This window comes from Salmo trutta, chromosome 32 (assembly GCF_901001165.1).
Source record: "Salmo trutta chromosome 32, fSalTru1.1, whole genome shotgun sequence".
Lineage (NCBI taxonomy): Eukaryota > Metazoa > Chordata > Actinopteri > Salmoniformes > Salmonidae > Salmo > Salmo trutta.
Window position 1 is genome coordinate 40,565,211 of NC_042988.1, and position 20,856 is coordinate 40,586,066.

General features: G+C 41.7%; 1 protein-coding gene across 1 annotated transcript in view; it reads left to right on the forward strand.

Moving 5' to 3' along the window:
* Window positions 1–393: 393 nt before the first annotated feature.
* The window catches only part of metrnla (meteorin like, glial cell differentiation regulator a), a 26,007-nt gene continuing 5,544 nt past the window's right edge, over window positions 394–20,856 (forward strand). Inside the window, exons 1-2 of the mRNA XM_029729116.1 lie at window positions 394–830; window positions 8,374–8,786. Of these exons, the coding sequence (XP_029584976.1) occupies window positions 733–830; window positions 8,374–8,786 (511 nt within the window). The 5' untranslated portion in view covers window positions 394–732. The remainder of the gene's footprint in view (window positions 831–8,373; window positions 8,787–20,856) is intronic.

Consider the following 20,856-nt stretch of genomic DNA (forward strand, 5'->3'; position numbering starts at 1 on the left):
TGGAAAAACACTTATATCTTGTTTCAAAAGAAAAACTTCCCAGAGGACTATATTTATGACAGCCCATCAAATGTAACAGAACAATATAGTTGTACCCACATATATTTATGACAGCCAATCAAATGTAACAAGAATATGGTTTGTACCCACATATGTCATCATAACGAATGACTGACAACAAATATCAAGGGGAATTGGAATGATGAGGGGCACTTTTGGAAAGGAAACATTTGAGATAATGAACCACAGATTACTCAGTGAATTTACCCAAACTTTCACCGGTGGGTTATTTCGACTGTAGACTTCGTAATGTATCATTTATCAATTTCTACTAAGTAGATTCTAGCCTCGGTGAGATTTTGTAATTGTAGAAACATACTTCCAAGATCTATCCGAGAAGGCATTGCGCAGGCGTGCGGGTGTGCTTGGTGAAGGGGAGTGACGTGGAGAAGACCTCAGAGCAGAGAAATTCACTCTGAACTTCCACTAGAGGAATTCAACAAGCCCCTGGCCGATGTACGTTACGATATGGTGGATGGTTCTAAGTGAACTAACGCGTTTTTTCACGGTTCTACTGGCTTTTACGGGAAGAAAACAACATTCGAAGACATTTCAACAGACGACCAGAACCGATGGGGACGTTATGTCGTTGGAGTTACGCGGGTGGATTCGGTTGTTTTAGTTGAGAAGAAGGAAAGTGTTGCGCTCGGAGCAACAGCGGTGGGATTAAACATGCTGACACCGACTTTAGCATACTTGTTATCGGTTCTCCTGCTGTGTCGGATAGCGTTCTCTCAATACTCCAGCGACCAGTGTAGTTGGAAGGGCAGGTGAGAGTTCTTCTTTATAACTTTATAACATTATAACATTATTTCATGAACTGCTTGCTCATAATGGTCGAATTGAAGAGGAGCTGTGCAGACCAACTATTTGTAGGCTACCATTTAGATTTGAATGCTTGGTTTTGTGGAAATGAAAGTTACAGAACGGTGAATGCGTCAGTGTTTTTTTCCAAGGCCGACTGGTTTAGAGATTGTTATAATGTAATAAACTAAATAGAGAATGAGTTATCCATTCTCTCCAGAGACAAACGTTTCCCTCTTACTGAATGATCACCTTGAGTCAGGTCTGAGGAATGCTACTTCTGTCAAGGACTCCAAGCGCGGAGATGTTTTTGTCTTTATTTTATGTTCACAACATGATCATGGTTTTGAGATGATTACTTTAAAATGAAATGATATTTTTAAAGCATCCATATTCAACTGAAATGGACCCTTTTTTTTCAACCTGAAGCGTTCTAATAAGGACCACTTTTAGGATCACGTTTAATGTTGATATGATCAAGTGGAAATGTGTACATTGTTTCATGAATGAACACAGTGATAGCCTAGTAAAAGTACAGTTTGAGGTGGCTCCTCACAACGTCTATAACAGGCTACCTTGTATACATTTCTACATCTCAACTGAGCACACAAGGCAACCTTTATGTTCTTACTTCCCTTCACTTGTTATAAAATTCTAGTCACTCTTTTTAAATAGTGATTTAGTAAGAGGTTTTAGTACTTGATTTTGGCACCTCATGAAGTTTGACACTTTGTTAATGCCTCTAATATATTATTTATTTTATTGAACCTTTATTTAACTAGGCAAATCAGTTAAGAACAAATTCTTATTTACAATGACGGCCTACCAAAAGGCAAAAGGTCTCCTGCGGGGTTGGGATTAAAATTCAAATAAATAAAATAAAAATATAGGACCAAACACACATCACATCAAGAGAGACAACACAACAGTACATAAACAGAGACCTAAGACAACAACATAGCATGGCAGAAACACATGACAACACATGACATTATGCTCAATGTAGGTATTAAATTACTGTTGGGGGTAGGTCGTCATTGTCAATAAGAATTTGTTCTTAACTGACTTGCCTAGTTAAATAAATAAATACAAATAAATGCTGATGTTATAGAGGTAAAAACATTATTTGTCATCATACATAATCTATTACAGACAATCTAGTGGGTTAAAAATCATGTATTACAGACAATCTAGTGGGTTAAAAATCATGTATTACAGACAATCTAGTGGGTTAAAAATCATGTATTACAGACAATCTAGTGGGTTAAAAATCATGTATTACAGACAATCTAGTGGGTTAAACATCATGTATTACAGACAATCTAGTGGGTTAAACATCATGTATTACAGACAATCTAGTGGGTTAAAAATCATGTATTACAGACAATCTAGTGGGTTAAAAATCATCTATTACAGACAATCTAGTGGGTTAAAAATCATGTATTACAGACAATCTAGTGGGTTAAAAATCATGTATTACAGACAATCTAGTGGGTTAAAAATCATGTATTACAGACAATCTAGTGGGTTAAAAATCATGTATTACAGACAATCTAGTGGGTTAAAAATCATGTATTACAGACAATCTAGTGGGTTAAAAATCATGTATTACAGACAATCTAGAGGGTTATAAATCATCTATTACAGACAATCTAGAGGGTTATAAATCATCTATTACAGACAATCTAGAGGGTTATAAATCATCTATTACAGACAATCTAGTGGGTTAAATCATCTATTACAGACAATCTAGAGGGTTATAAATCATCTATTACAGACAATCTCATTTTGTTTACCTGTTGGCCCCAGGCTGGAACTCAGGTCCTGACCTAACTGACCAGCTCTGCCCATTCTCCGTCATTTACCAGTTGTTGTCTTACCTCTCCTGATCAACACCTGGCATTGCTTTATGTCTCTCTCTAACGTCAATATGCCTTGTCTACTGCTGTGTTGGCTAGTTTTTATTGTTTTATTTCACTGTAGAGCCCTCAGTCCCCCTCAAAATGCCTTAGATAGCTCTTTCGTCCCACTCCACACACATGCGGAGACCACACCTAGGTTAACTAATGCCTCCAGAGACGAAACCTCTCTCATTGTCACCCAACGCATAGCTTTACCTCCACTGTACTCACATCCTACCATACCATTGTCTGTACATTATGCCTTGAATCTATTCTACCACGCCATAAATCTGCTCCTTTTATTCTCTGTTCAGAATGCACTAGACGACCAGTTCTTATAGCCTTTAGCCGTACCCTTATCCTACTCCTCCTCTGTTCCTCTGGTGATGTAGAGGTTAACCCAGGCCCTGTAGCCCCCAGTACTACATCTATTCCCCAGGCGCTCTCATTTGTTGACTTCTGTAACCGTAAAAGCCTTGGTTTCATGCACGTTAACATCAGAAGCCTCCTCCCTAAGTTTGTTTTTTTCACTGCTTTAGCACACTGCCAACCCTGATGTCCTAGCCATGTCTGGATCTTTGCTTAGGAAGGCCACCAAAAATTCAGAAATGTCCATCCCCAACTACGTTTTCCGCCAAGATAGAACTGCCAAAGGGGGTGGAGTTAGCCTGCAGAGTTCGGTCATGCTATCCAGGTCTGTGCCCAAACAGTTTGAGCTTCTACTTTAAAAAATCCACCTTTCCAGAAATAAGTCTCTCACTGTTGCTGCTTGTTATAGACCCCCCTCAGCCCCCAGCTGTTGCCATGGACACCATATGTAAATGAACCACCCGCCATTTATCTTCAGAGTTTGTACTGTTAGGTGACCTAAACTGGGATATGCTTAACACCCCGGCCGTCCTACAAATTGAGATAGATGCCCTCAATATCACAAAAATGATCATGGAACCTGCCAGGTACAACCCTAAATCCGTAAACACGGGCACCCTCATAGATATCATCCTAACCAACTTGCCCTCCAAATACACCTCTGCTGTTTTCAACCAAGATCTCAGCGATCACTGCCTCATTGCCTGCATCCGTAATGGGTCAGCGGTCAAACGACCTCCACTCATCACTGTCAAACGCTCCCTAAAACACTTCAGCGAGCAGGCCTTTCTAATCAACCTGGCCCGGGTATCCTGGAAGGATATTGACCTCATTCCGTCAGTAGAGGATGCCTTGTTATTCTTTAAAAGTGCTTTCCTCACCATCTTAAATAAGCATGCCCATTCCAAAAAAAGTTTACTAATAACAGATATAGCCTGTGGTTCACTCCAGACCTGACAGCCCTTGTATGCATCCAATATACACAGGCAGTTAGGAAAGCTAAGGCTAGCTTTTTCAAACAGAAATTTGCATCCTGTAGCATAAACTCCAAAAAGTTCTGGGACACTGTAAAGTCCATGGAGAATAAGAGCACCTCCTCCCACTGCAACACTGTCACTACCGATAAAACTACGATAATCGAGAATTTCAATAAGCATTTTTCTACGGCTGGCCATGCTTTCCACCTGGCTACCCCTACCCCGGTCAACAGCTCTGCACCCCCCACAGCAACTTGCCCAAGCCTCCCCCATTTCTCCTTCACCCAAATCCAGATAGCTGATGTTCTGAAAGAGCTGCGAAATCTGGACCCCTACAAATCAGCTGAGGTAGACAATCTGGACCCTCTCTTTATAAAATTATCCGCCGCAATTGTTGCAACCAATATTACTAGCCTGTTCAGCCTGTCTTTCGTATCGTCTGAAATCCCTAAAGATTGGAAAGCTGCTGCGGTCATCCCCCTCTTCAAAGGGGGAGACACCCTAAACCCAAACTGCTGCAGACCTATATCTATCCTACCCTGCCTTTCTAAGGTCTTCGAAAGCCAAGATAACAAACAAATCACTGACCATTTCGAATCCCACTGTACCTTCTCCGCTATGCAATCTGGTTTCCGAGCTGGTCATGGGTGCACCTCAGCCACGCTCAAGGTCCTAAACGATATCATAACCACCATCAATAAAGGACAATACTGTGCAGCCATATTCGTTGACCTGGCCAAGGCTTTCAACTCTAGTCAATCACAGCATTCTTATTGGCAGACTCAACAGCCTTGGTTTCTCAAATGATTGCCTCGCCTGGTTCACCAACTACTTCTCAGACACAGTTCAGTGTGTCAAATCGGAGGGCCTGTTGTCCGGACCTCTGGCAGTCTCTAGGGTTCAATTCTCGGGCCGACTCTTTTCTCTGTATACATCAATGATGTCGTTCTTGCTGCTGGTGATTCTCTGATCCACCTCTACGCAGTCGACACCATTCTGTATACTTCTGGCCCTTCTTTGGACACTGTGTTAACAAACCTCCAGATGAGCTTCAATGCCATACAACTCTCCTTCCATGGCCTAAATGCATGCTCTTCAACCGATCGCTGCCCGCACCTGCCCGCCGGTCTAGCATCACTACTCTGGACGGTTCGGAATATGTGGACAACTACAAATACCTAGGTGTCTGGTTAGACTGTAAACTCTAATTCCAGACTCACATTAAGCATCTCCAATACAAAATTAAATCTAGAATTGGCTTCCTATTTCGCAACAAAGCATCCTTCACTCATGCTGTCAAACATACCCTCGTAAAACTGACTATCCTACCGTTCCTTGACTTCAGCGATGTAATTTACAAAATAGCCTCCAACACTCTACTCAGCAAATTGGATGCAGTCTATCACAGTGCCATCCGTTTTGTCACCAAAGCCACATACACTACCCACCATTGCGACCTGTATGCTCTCGTTGGCTGGCCCTCGCTTCTTATTCGTCGCCAAACCCACTGGCTCCAGGTCATCTGTAAGTCTTTGCTAGGTAAAGCCCCGCCTTATCTCCGCTCACTGGTCACCATAGCAACACCCAACCGTAGCACACGCTCCAGCAGGTATATTTCACTGGTCAGCCCCAAAGCCAACACCTACTTTGGCCGCCTTTCCTTCCAGTTCTCTGCTGCCAATGACTGGAACGAATTGCAAAAATCACTGAAGCTGGAGGCAGCTTACAGATCATTGCACCTGTACATAGCCCATCTGTAAATATCTTACCCAACTACCTCATCCCCATATTGTTATTTATTGTTTTGCTCCTTTTCACCCCAGTATCTCTACTTGCGCATTCATCTTCTGCTCATCTATCACTCCAGTGTTTGATTGCTAAATTGTAATTATTTCGCCACTATGGCCTATTTATTGCCTTACCTCCCTAATCTTACTTAATTGGCACACACTGTATATAGACTTTTCTATTGCGTTATTGACTGTACATTTGTTTTTGTGTAACTCTGTGCTGTTTGTGTTGCACTGCTTTGCTTTATCTTGGCCAGGTCACAGTTGTAAATGAGAACTTGTTCTCAACTGGCCTACCTGGTTAAATAAATAAATACAACCTAGTGGGAGAAATTGGGTGAAGTGCAGTGGCATGAAGAGAAAGTGGTTTCCTCTTCTAAGCCAGCCGATGAGTTGTCTTAATAAGCAGTTACTTTGAGCCTGTACCAATGAATCTGTTGCTCATTACCTCTCCTCTCAGCTAATCTCTTCTAATTACATGCAGACTAGAGACGGTGGAAGAGTTAAACTGAGTTAATTAAAGAGAATGTGGTGAGGAGAGGAGAGGCTGGTCGGGTTTTGATGACCAACATGTGCCCTCCTCTGGTCCTCACTTCAATGGGCCTTATTCATATTTCACCATCTCGTTTTCATTTTAAATTGGGTCATTCCTACCAGGAACATCAAACCACCAGCCTGTTGCTGTTGGCATGGCGCCCATATGGTAATAGACTGCTAGTTTCCTGCCTTACAGCTTGGCTTGGCTTTGAACGACAGACTTGGGCCTAGTCTAGGACTTCAGATTATGAATGACAGACTTGGGCCTAGTCTAGGACTTCAGATTATGAATGACAGACTTGGGCCTAGTCTAGGACTTCAGATTATGAATGACAGACTTGGGCCTAGTCTAGGACTTCAGATTATGAATGACAGACTTGGTCCTAGTCTAGGACTTCAGATTATGAATGACAGACTTGGTCCTAGTCTAGGACTTCAGATTATGAATGACAGACTTGGGCCTAGTCTAGGACTTCAGACTATAAATGATATGAACGACAGATTTAGGCCTAGTCTAGGACTTCAGATTATAAATGATATGAACGACAGATTTGGGCCTAGTCTAAGACTTCAACAATTATGCATTACATTCTGTGTCAGCATCCCAAATGGTTCCCTATTCCCTTAGAGAGCCTTGTGGGCCCTGGTCATGACTAGTGCACTATATAGGGAATAGGGTTATGGGCCCTGGACTAGTGCACTAAATAGGGAATAGGGTTCCATTTTAGACACTGACTGCCACTGTGTGTATGTATAGTGAGTGGTTTGGTGGTGCTGTCTGGCGCCAAGGGGTCGGTCCTGTCCAGAGTGCTGCCCGGACAAGTCTCTTCCAGTCCTTTTGTCCCGGCAGCAAGGGGAGGTTTGGCTGATTGACCTGCATTCAGCAGAGGCTCCTGGCAGCCTGGTTACTGTTGCTGCCGTTGGTTGTCTAAGTCAACTCCACTGTGTCCAAAATGGCATCGTTTTCCCAACACAGTTTACTACCTTTGACCAGGGCCTATGGCACTATATAGGGAATAGGGTGCAATTTGGGATGTAGCCTGTGAGTCCGTCCCTCTCCTCTACGTTCATCCACTTCTGTCTCTAGACTCCCCCTCCCCTCTCTCCGACCCTGAGGCAGCCTGCCAGGCAGTCAGTCGTGTGTTGCCAGAGCACTGAGTCCAGAAGGAACAATGTGCCATATAGACGTGTGTGTTGGGGCTGAGGTCAGTTGAGCCATGTCGAGGCAGGGCGGCTCGTGACTGGTCATGCTGCCGGCCGTGTGCAGCGCACAGAGCCGCAGGAGTCTTAACACTTTGTCTAAGGATATTAAACCACCAGGCAACACACACACTTAGCCTATTCCCTATGTAGTCCACTAGTTTTGACCCCGGCCGCTATTCCCTATATAGTCCACTACTTTTGACCAGGGCCCCTATTCCCTATGTAGTCCACTAGTTTTGACCAGGGCCCCTATTCCCTATACAGTGCACTCCTTTAGTCCAGAGCCCTATATAGGGAATAGGGTTCCATTTGAAGCACAGAGCTGCAGTCTGTAGTCTGCCTGTTGAGTAGGATCAGAGGCAGGACATGATCACGTGAAGAGCTGCTATTTCCCTTTGAAGCTGCACTGGATTTCAGAAAAGGTTACCAGAAGAAAGCTGACATTTTCTGTTCTTTTGCCAAGTTATAGGCCTATTTTATTTTTTTGCTCGGCCCTTGGCTGGTGAACGACTGATTATCTTATGCTCTGTTCTATATTCATACAGACCCTTTCAGACTGTTGTACAGGCAGTCAGACAGTGGTTCATGGTTGGCATTTCTCACCCCCCCCCCCCCCCAAAAAAAAACTTTTTCTTCAGACCAAATGTATCATTCTTTCACACCTATCACAAGTGACCATGTCTCTGTGTATGATGTGTTGTTGACCTCTGCCCTCCCCCCCTTCCCTTCCAGTGGTCTAACCCATGAGGGCCACACCCGTGATGTGGAGCAGGTCTACCTACGTTGTTCCCAGGGTTCCCTCGACTGGCTGTACCCTACAGGGGCCGTCATCGTCAACCTGAGGCCCAACACCCTGTCCCCAGCAGCCGCCCGTCTCTCTGTCTGCATCAAGCCCTCTAGGGACTCCCACGGGGCTAACATCTACCTGGACCGGGCCGGGAAGCTGCGCCTGCTGCTGAGGGAGCAGGACCAGGCCCAGGGGAAGGTGACCTGCTTCAGCATCCAGGAGGGGTCTCTGTTCATAGAGGCCATACCTCACAGAGACATCAGTAAGAGGATCACCTCGTTCCAGTATGAGCTGGTGACAGAGAGGACCGGGGCTGGAGCTGGAGCCTTGACTGGGATGGAGCCACAAGCACTGTCTGGTAAGATACACTCTTATTGTTGTTGCTTTGGTCATTAAAGGGGAAGTTCAGTATGGCTAAAGCACTGTCTGGTAAGATACACTCTTATTGTTGTTGCTTTGGTCATTAAAGGGGAAGTTCAGTATGGCTAAAGCACTGTCTGGTAAGATACACTCTTATTGTTGTTGCTTTGGTCATTAAAGTATGGCTAAAGCACTGTCTGGTAAGATACACTCTTATTGTTGTTGCTTTGGTCATTAAAGGGGAAGTTCAGGATGGCTAAAGCACTGTCTGGTAAGATACACTCTTATTGTTGTTGCTTTGGTCATTAAAGTATGGCTAAAGCACTGTCTGGTAAGATACACTCTTATTGTTGTTGATTTGGTCATTAAAGGGGAAGTTCAGTATGGCTAAAGCACTGTCTGGTAAGATACACTCTTATTGTTGTTGCTTTGGTCATTAAAGGGGAAGTTCAGTATGGCTAAAGCACTGTCTGGTAAGATACACTCTTATTGTTGTTGCTTTGGTCATTAAAGGGGAAGTTCAGTATGGCTAAAGCACTGTCTGGTAAGATACGCTCTTATTGTTGTTGCTTTGGTCATTAAAGGGGAAGTTCAGTATGGCTAAAGCACTGTCTGGTAAGATACACTCTTATTGTTGTTGCTTTGGTCATTAAAGGGGAAGTTCAGTATGGCTAAAGCACTGTCTGGTAAGATACACTCTTATTGTTGTTGCTTTGGTCATTAAAGGGGAAGTTCAGTATGGCTAAAGCAAAGACGGTACATTATGAAGATTAAACTGCTTCTCCAGTGGAAATTCCCATTCACAATGTCATGGCAACTTTGGCTATCGAAGCTCATGCGTAGAAAAAAAGAAATACACACAGCCTTAATATCAATACCAATACACACAGCCTACATATCAATACCAATACACACAGCCTACATATCAATACCAATACACACAGCCTACATATCAATACACACAGCCTACATATCAATACCAACACACACAGCCTACATATCAATACCAACACACGCAGCCTACATATCAATACCAACACACGCAGCCTACATATCAATACCAACACACGCAACCTACATATCAATACCAACACACGCAGCCTACATATCAATACCAACACACGCAGCCTACATATCAATACCAATACACGCAGCCTACATATCAATACCAATACACGCAGCCTACATATCAATACCAACACACACAGCCTACATATCAATACCAATACACACAGCCTACATATCAATACCAATACACACAGCCTACATATCAATACACACAGCCTACATATCAATACACACAGCCTACATATCAATACCAACACACGCAGCCTACATATCAATACCAACACACGCAGCCTACATATCAATACACGCAGCCTACATATCAATACACGCAGCCTACATATCAATACCAATACACGCAGCCTACATATCAATACCAATACACACAGCCTACATATCAATACCAACACACACAGCCTACATATCAATACCAACACACACAGCCTACATATCAATACCAACACACACAGCCTACATATCAATACCAATACACACAGCCTACATATCAATACACACAGCCTACATATCAATACCAATACACACAGCCTACATATCAATACCAATACACACAGCCTACATATCAATACCAACACACACAGCCTACATATCAATACCAACACACACAGCCTACATATCAATACCAATACACACAGCCTACATATCAATACCAATACACACAGCCTACATATCAATACACACAGCCTACATATCAATACACACAGCCTACATATCAATACCAACACACGCAGCCTACATATCAATACCAACACACGCAGCCTACATATCAATACCAACACACGCAGCCTACATATCAATACACACAGCCTACATATCAATACACGCAGCCTACATATCAATACACGCAGCCTACATATCAATACCAATACACGCAGCCTACATATCAATACCAATACACGCAGTCTACATATCAATACCAACACACACAGCCTACATATCAATACCAACACACACAGCCTACATATCAATACCAACACACACAGCCTACATATCAATACACACAGCCTACATATCAATACTAATACACGCAGCCTACATATCAATACACACAGCCTACATATCAATACCAATACACACAGCCTACATATCAATACACACAGCCTACATATCAATACCAACACACGCAGCCTACATATCAATACCAACACACGCAGCCTACATATCAATACACGCAGCCTACATATCAATACACACAGCTTACATATCAATACACGCAGCCTACATATCAATACCAATACACACAGCCTACATATCAATACCAACACACACAGCCTACATATCAATACCAACACACACAGCCTACATATCAATACACACAGCCTACATATCAATACCAACACACACAGCCTACATATCAATACCAACACACACAGCCTACATATCAATACCAACACGCACAGCCTACATATCAATACACACAGCCTACATATCAATACCAATACACGCAGCCTACATATCAATACCAACACACACAGCCTACATATCAATACCAACACACACAGCCTACATATCAATACCAACACACACAGCCTACATATCAATACACACAGCCTACATATCAATATCAATACACACAGCCTACATATCAATACCAATACACACAGCCTACATATCAATACCAACACACACAGCCTACATATCAATACCAACACACACAGCCTACATATCAATACCAACACACACAGCCTACATATCAATACACACAGCCTACATATCAATATCAATACACACAGCCTACATATCAATACCAATACACACAGCCTACATATCAATACACACAGCCTACATATCAATACACACAGCCTACATATCAATACCAACACACGCAGCCTACATATCAATACCAACACACGCAGCCTACATATCAATACACGCAGCCTACATATCAATACACGCAGCCAACATATCAATACCAATACACGCAGCCTACATATCAATACCAATACACACAGCCTACATATCAATACCAATACACACAGCCTACATATCAATACCAACACACACAGCCTACATATCAATACCAACACACACAGCCTACATATCAATACACACAGCCTACATATCAATACCAATACACGCAGCCTACATATCAATACCAACACACACAGCCTACATATCAATACACACAGCCTACATATCAATACCAATACACACAGCCTACATATCAATACCAATACACACAGCCTACATATCAATACCAATACACACAGCCTACATATCAATACACACAGCCCTACATATCAATACCAACACACACAGCCTACATATCAATACCAACACACGCAGCCTACATATCAATACCAACACACGCAGCCTACATATCAATACCAACACACGCAACCTACATATCAATACCAACACACGCAGCCTACATATCAATACCAACACACGCAGCCTACATATCAATACCAATACACGCAGCCTACATATCAATACCAATACACGCAGCCTACATATCAATACCAACACACACAGCCTACATATCAATACCAATACACACAGCCTACATATCAATACCAATACACACAGCCTACATATCAATACACACAGCCTACATATCAATACCAACACACGCAGCCTACATATCAATACCAACACACGCAGCCTACATATCAATACACGCAGCCTACATATCAATACACGCAGCCTACATATCAATACACGCAGCCTACATATCAATACCAATACACACAGTCTACATATCAATACCAATACACACAGCCTACATATCAATACCAACACACACAGCCTACATATCAATACCAACACACACAGCCTACATATCAATACCAATACACGCAGCCTACATATCAATACACACAGCCTACATATCAATACACACAGCCTACATATCAATACCAATACACACAGCCTACATATCAATACCAATACACACAGCCTACATATCAATACCAACACACACAGCCTACATATCAATACCAACACACACAGCCTACATATCAATACCAATACACACAGCCTACATATCAATACACACAGCCTACATATCAATACACACAGCCTACATATCAATACCAACACACGCAGCCTACATATCAATACCAACACACGCAGCCTACATATCAATACCAACACACGCAGCCTACATATCAATACACACAGCCTACATATCAATACACGCAGCCTACATATCAATACACGCAGCCTACATATCAATACCAATACACGCAGTCTACATATCAATACCAACACACACAGCCTACATATCAATACCAACACACACAGCCTACATATCAATACACACAGCCTACATATCAATACCAATACACGCAGCCTACATATCAATACACACAGCCTACATATCAATACCAATACACACAGCCTACATATCAATACACACAGCCTACATATCAATACACACAGCCTACATATCAATACCAACACACGCAGCCTACATATCAATACCAACACACGCAGCCTACATATCAATACACGCAGCCTACATATCAATACACACAGCTTACATATCAATACACGCAGCCTACATATCAATACCAATACACACAGCCTACATATCAATACCAACACACACAGCCTACATATCAATACCAACACACACAGCCTACATATCAATACACACAGCCTACATATCATACCAACACACACAGCCTACATATCAATACCAACACACACAGCCTACATATCATACCAACACACACAGCCTACATATCAATACACACAGCCTACATATCAATACCAATACACGCAGCCTACATATCAATACCAACACACACAGCCTACATATCAATACCAACACACACAGCCTACATATCAATACCAACACACACAGCCTACATATCAATACACACAGCCTACATATCAATATCAATACACACAGCCTACATATCAATACCAATACACACAGCCTACATATCAATACCAACACCTACACAGCCTACATATCAATACCAACACACACAGCCTACATATCAATACCAACACACACAGCCTACATATCAATACACACAGCCTACATATCAATATCAATACACACAGCCTACATATCAATACACACAGCCTACATATCAATACACACAGCCTACATATCAATACACACAGCCTACATATCAATACCAACACACGCAGCCTACATATCAATACCAACACACGCAGCCTACATATCAATACACGCAGCCTAATATCAATACACGCAGCCAACATATCAATACCAATACACGCAGCCTACATATCAATACCAATACACACAGCCTACATATCCATACCATACACACAGCCTACATATCAATACCAACACACACAGCCTACATATCAATACCAACACACACAGCCTACATATCAATACACACAGCCTACATATCAATACCAATACACGCAGCCTACATATCAATACCAACACACACAGCCTACATATCAATATCAATACACACAGCCTACATATCAATACCAATACACACAGCCTACATATCAATACCAACACACACAGCCTACATATTAATACCAATACACACAGCCTACATATCAATACACACAGCCTACATATCAATACACACAGCCTACATATCAATACCAACACACGCAGCCTACATATCAATACCAACACACGCAGCCTACATATCAATACACGCAGCCTACATATCAATACACGCAGCCTACATATCAATACACGCAGCCAACATATCAATACCAATACACGCAGCCTACATATCAATACCAATACACACAGCCTACATATCAATACCAACACACACAGCCTACATATCAATACCAACACACACAGCCTACATATCAATACACACAGCCTACATATCAATACCAATACACGCAGCCTACATATCAATACCAACACACACAGCCTACATATCAATACACACAGCCTACATATCAATACCAATACACACAGCCTACATATCAATACACGCAGCCTACATATCAATACCAACACACGCAGCCTACATATCAATACACGCAGCCTACATATCAATACACGCAGCCTACATATCAATACACGCAGCCTACATATCAATACCAACACACACAGCCTACATATCAATACCAACACACACAGCTACATATCAATACCAACACACACAGCCTACATATCAATACCAATACACACAGCCTACATATCAATACACACAGCCTACATATCAATACACACAGCCTACATATCAATACACGCAGCCTACATATCAATACACGCAGCCTACATATCAATACACGCAGCCTACATATCAATACACGCAGCCTACATATCAATACCAATACACACAGCCTACATATCAATACCAATACACACAGCCTACATATCAATACCAATACACACAGCCTACATATCAATACCAATACACACAGCCTACATATCAATACACACAGCCTACATATCAATACACACAGCCTACATATCAATACCAATACACACAGCCTACATATCAATACCAACACACACAGCCTACATATCAATACCACACACACAGCCTACATATCAATACCAACACACAGCCTACATATCAATACCAATACACACAGCCTACATATCAATACCAATACACACAGCCTACATATCAATACCAACACACCCAGCCTATATATCAATACCAACACACCCAGCCTACATATCAATACCAACACACCCAGCCTACATATCAATACCAATACACCCAGCCTACATATCAATACCAATACACACAGCCTACATATCAATACCAATACACACAGCCTACATATCAATACCAATACACACAGCCTACATATCAATATCAACACACACAGCCTACATATCAAAACCAACACACACAGCCTACATATCAATATCAATACACACAGCCTACATATCAATACACACAGCCTACATATCAATACCAATACACGCAGCCTACATATCAATACCAACACACGCAGCCTACTAGTCAAATACCAACACACACAGCCTACATATCAATACCAACACACACAGCCTACATATCAATACACACAGCCTACATATCAATACCAATACACACAGCCTACATATCAATACACACAGCCTACATATCAATACACACAGCCTACATATCAATACCAATACACACAGCCTACATATCAATACACACAGCCTACATATCAATACACACAGCCTACATATCAATACACACAGCCTACATATCAATACACACAGCCTACATATCAATACCAATACACAGAGCCTACATATCAATACCAACACACACAGCCTACATATCAATACCAACACACACAGCCTACATATCAATACCAACACACACAGCCTACATATCAATACCAATACACACAGCCTACATATCAATACCAACACACCCAGCCTACATATCAATACCAACACACCCAGCCTACATATCAATACCAACACACCCAGCCTACATATCAATACCAATACACCCAGCCTACATATCAATACCAATACACCCAGCCTACATATCAATACCAACACACACAGCCTACATATCAATACCAACACACACAGCCTACATATCAATACCAACACACACAGCCTACATATCAATACCAATACACACAGCTACATATCAATACCCAACACACCCAGCCTACATATCAATACCAACACACCCAGCCTACATATCAATACCAACACACCCAGCCTACATATCAATACCAATACACCCAGCCTACATATCAATACCAATACACCCAGCCTACATATCAATACCAACACACCCAGCCTACATATCAATACCAACACACCCAGCCTACATATCAATACCAACACACACAGCCCTACATATCAATACCAACACACACAGCCTACATATCACTACCAACACACCACAGCCCTACATATCAATACAAACAACACAGCCTACCATATCAATACCACACAGCCTACATATCAATATCAATACACACAGCCTACAATCAATACAATACACACAGCCTACTATCATACCAATACACACAGCCTACATATCAATACACACAGCCTACATATCAATACCAATACAAGCAAAAACAGCCTACATATCAATACCCAATACACACAGCCTACATATCAATACCACTACAAACAGCCTACATATCAATACCAATACACACAGCCTACATATCAATACACACAGCCTACTATCAATACACACAGCTACATATCAATAACCAATACACACACAGCCTAACATATAAATACCAACACACACAGCCTACATTTCAATACCAATACACACCCAGCCTACATATCAATACCAACACACCCAGCCTACATATCCATACAACACACACCCAGCCTACATATCAATACCAACACCCCAGCCTACATATCAATACCAACACACCCAAGCCTACATATCACTACCAACACACCCAGCCTACATATCAATACCACACACCCAGCCTACATATCAATACCAACAACCAGCCTACATATCAATACCAATACACACAGCCTACATATCAATACCAATACACACAGCCTACATATCAATACCAACACACACAGCCTACATATCAATACCAACACACACAGCCTACATATCAATACCAATACACACAGCCTACATATCAATATCAATACACACAGCCTACATATCAATATCAATACACACAGCCTACATATCAATACCAATACACACAGCCTACATGTCAATACCAATACACACAGCCTACATGTCAATATCAATACACACAGCCTACATATCAATATCAATACACACAGCCTACATATCAATACCAACACACGCAGCCTACATATCAATACACACAGCCTACATATCAATACACACAGCCTACATATCAATACCAACACACGCAGCCTACATATCAATACCAACACACGCAGCCTACATATCAATACACGCAGCCTACATATCAATACCAACACACACAGCCTACATATCAATACCAACACACACAGCCTACATATCAATATCAATACACACAGCCTACATATCAATACCAACACACACAGCCTACATATCAATATCAATACACACAGCCTACATATCAATACACACAGCCTACATATCAATACCAACACACGCAGCCTACATATCAATACCAACACACGCAGCCTACATACCAACACACGCAGCCTACATATCAATACACGCAGCCTACATATCAATACACGCAGCCTACATATCAATACACGCAGCCTACTTATCAATACACGCAGCCTACATATCAATACACGCAGCCTACATATCAATACACGCAGCCTGCATATCAATACACGCAGCCTACATATCAATACACGCAGCCTACATATCAATACCAACACACCCAGCCTACATATCAATACCAATACACCCAGCCTACATATCAATACCAATACACCCAGCCTACATATCAATACCAACACACCCAGCCTACATATCAATACCAACACACCCAGCCTACATATCAATACCAACACACACAGCCTACATATCAATACCAACACACACAGCCTACATATCAATACCAACACACCCAGCCTACATATCAATACCAACACACACAGCCTACAATCAATACACACAGCCTACATATCATATCAATACACACAGCCTACATATCAATACCAATACACACAGCCTACATCAATACCAATACACACAGCCTACATATCAATACACACAGCCACATATCAATACACACAGCCTACATATCATACACACAGCCTACATATCAATACCAATACACACAGCCTACATATCAATACCAATACACACAGCCTACATATCAATACACACAGCCTACATATCAATACACACAGCCTACATATCAATACCAATACACACAGCCTACATATAAATACCAACACACACAGCCTACATATCAATACCAATACACACAGCCTACATATCAATACCAACACACCCAGCCTACATATCAATACCAACACACCCAGCCTACATATCAATACCAACACACCCAGCCTACATATCAATACCAACACACACAGCCTACATATCAATACCAACACACCCAGCCTACATATCAATACCAACACACCCAGCCTACATATCAATACCAACACACCCAGCCTACATATCAATACCAACACACCCAGCCTACATATCAATACCAATACACACAGCCTACATATCAATACCAACACACACAGCCTACATATCAATACCAACACACACAGCCTACATATCAATACCAACACACACAGCCTACATATCAATACCAATACACACAGCCTACATATCAATATCAATACACACAGCCTACATATCAATATCAATACACACAGCCTACATATCAATACCAATACACACAGCCTACATGTCAATACCAATACACACAGCCTACATGTCAATATCAATACACACAGCCTACATATCAATATCAATACACACAGCCTACATATCAATACCAACACACGCAGCCTACATATCAACACAGCCTACATATCAATACACACAGCCTACATATCAATACCAACACACGCAGCCTACATATCAATACCAACACACGCAGCCTACATATCAATACACGCAGCCTACATATCAATACCAACACACACAGCCTACATATCAATACCAACACACACAGCCTACATATCAATACCAATACACACAGCCTACATATCAATACCAACACACACAGCCTACATATCAATATCAATACACACAGCCTACATATCAATACACACGCTACATACAATACACACAGCCTACATATCAATACCAACACACGCAGCCTACATATCAACCAACACACACGCAGCCTACATACCAACACGCAGCCTACCTATCAATACACGCAGCCTACATATCAATACACGCAGCCTACATATCAATACACGCAGCCTACTTATCAATACACGCAGCCTACATATCAATACACGCAGCCTACATATCAATACACGCAGCCTGCATATCAATACACGCAGCCTACATATCAATACACGCAGCCTACATATCAATACCAACACACACAGCCTACATATCAATATCAATACACACAGCCTACATATCAATACCAATACACGCAGCCTACATATCAATACCAACACACCCAGCCTACATATCAATACACACAGCCTACATATCAATATCAATACACACAGCCTACATATCAATACCAATACACACAGCCTACATATCAATACCAACACACACAGCCTACATATCAATACCAATACACGCAGCCTACATATCAATACCAACACACGCAGCCTACATATCAATACCAACACACACAGTCTACATATCAATAAACACAGCCTACATATCAATACCAATACACACAGCCTACATATCAATACCAACACACCCAGCCTACATATCAATACCAACACACCCAGCCTACATATCAATACTAACACACCCAGCCTACATATCAATACCAATACACACAGCCTACATATCAATACCAACACACACAGCCTACATATCAATACCAATACACTCAGCCTACATATCAATATCAATACACACAGCCTACATATCAATACCAATACACACAGCCTACATATCAATACCAATACACACAGCCTACATATCAATATCAACACACAGCCTACATATCAATATCAATACACACAGCCTACATATCAATACACGCAGCCTACATATCAATACCAACACACGCAGCCTACATATCAATACACGCAGCCTACATATCAATACACGCAGCCTACATATCAATACCAACACACACAGCCTACATATCAATACCAACACACACAGCTTACATATCAATACCAACACACACAGCCTACATATCAATACCAACACACACAGCCTACATATCAATACCAATACACACAGGCTACATATCAATACCAACACACACAGCCTACATATCAATATCAATACACACAGCCTACATATCAATACACACAGCCTACATATCAATACCAACACATGCAGCCTACATATCAATACCAACACACTCAGCCTACATATCAATATCAATACACACAGCCTACATATCAATACCAATACACACAGCCTACATATCAATACCAATACACACAGCCTACATATCAATATCAACACACAGCCTACATATCAATATCAATACACACAGCCTACATATCAATA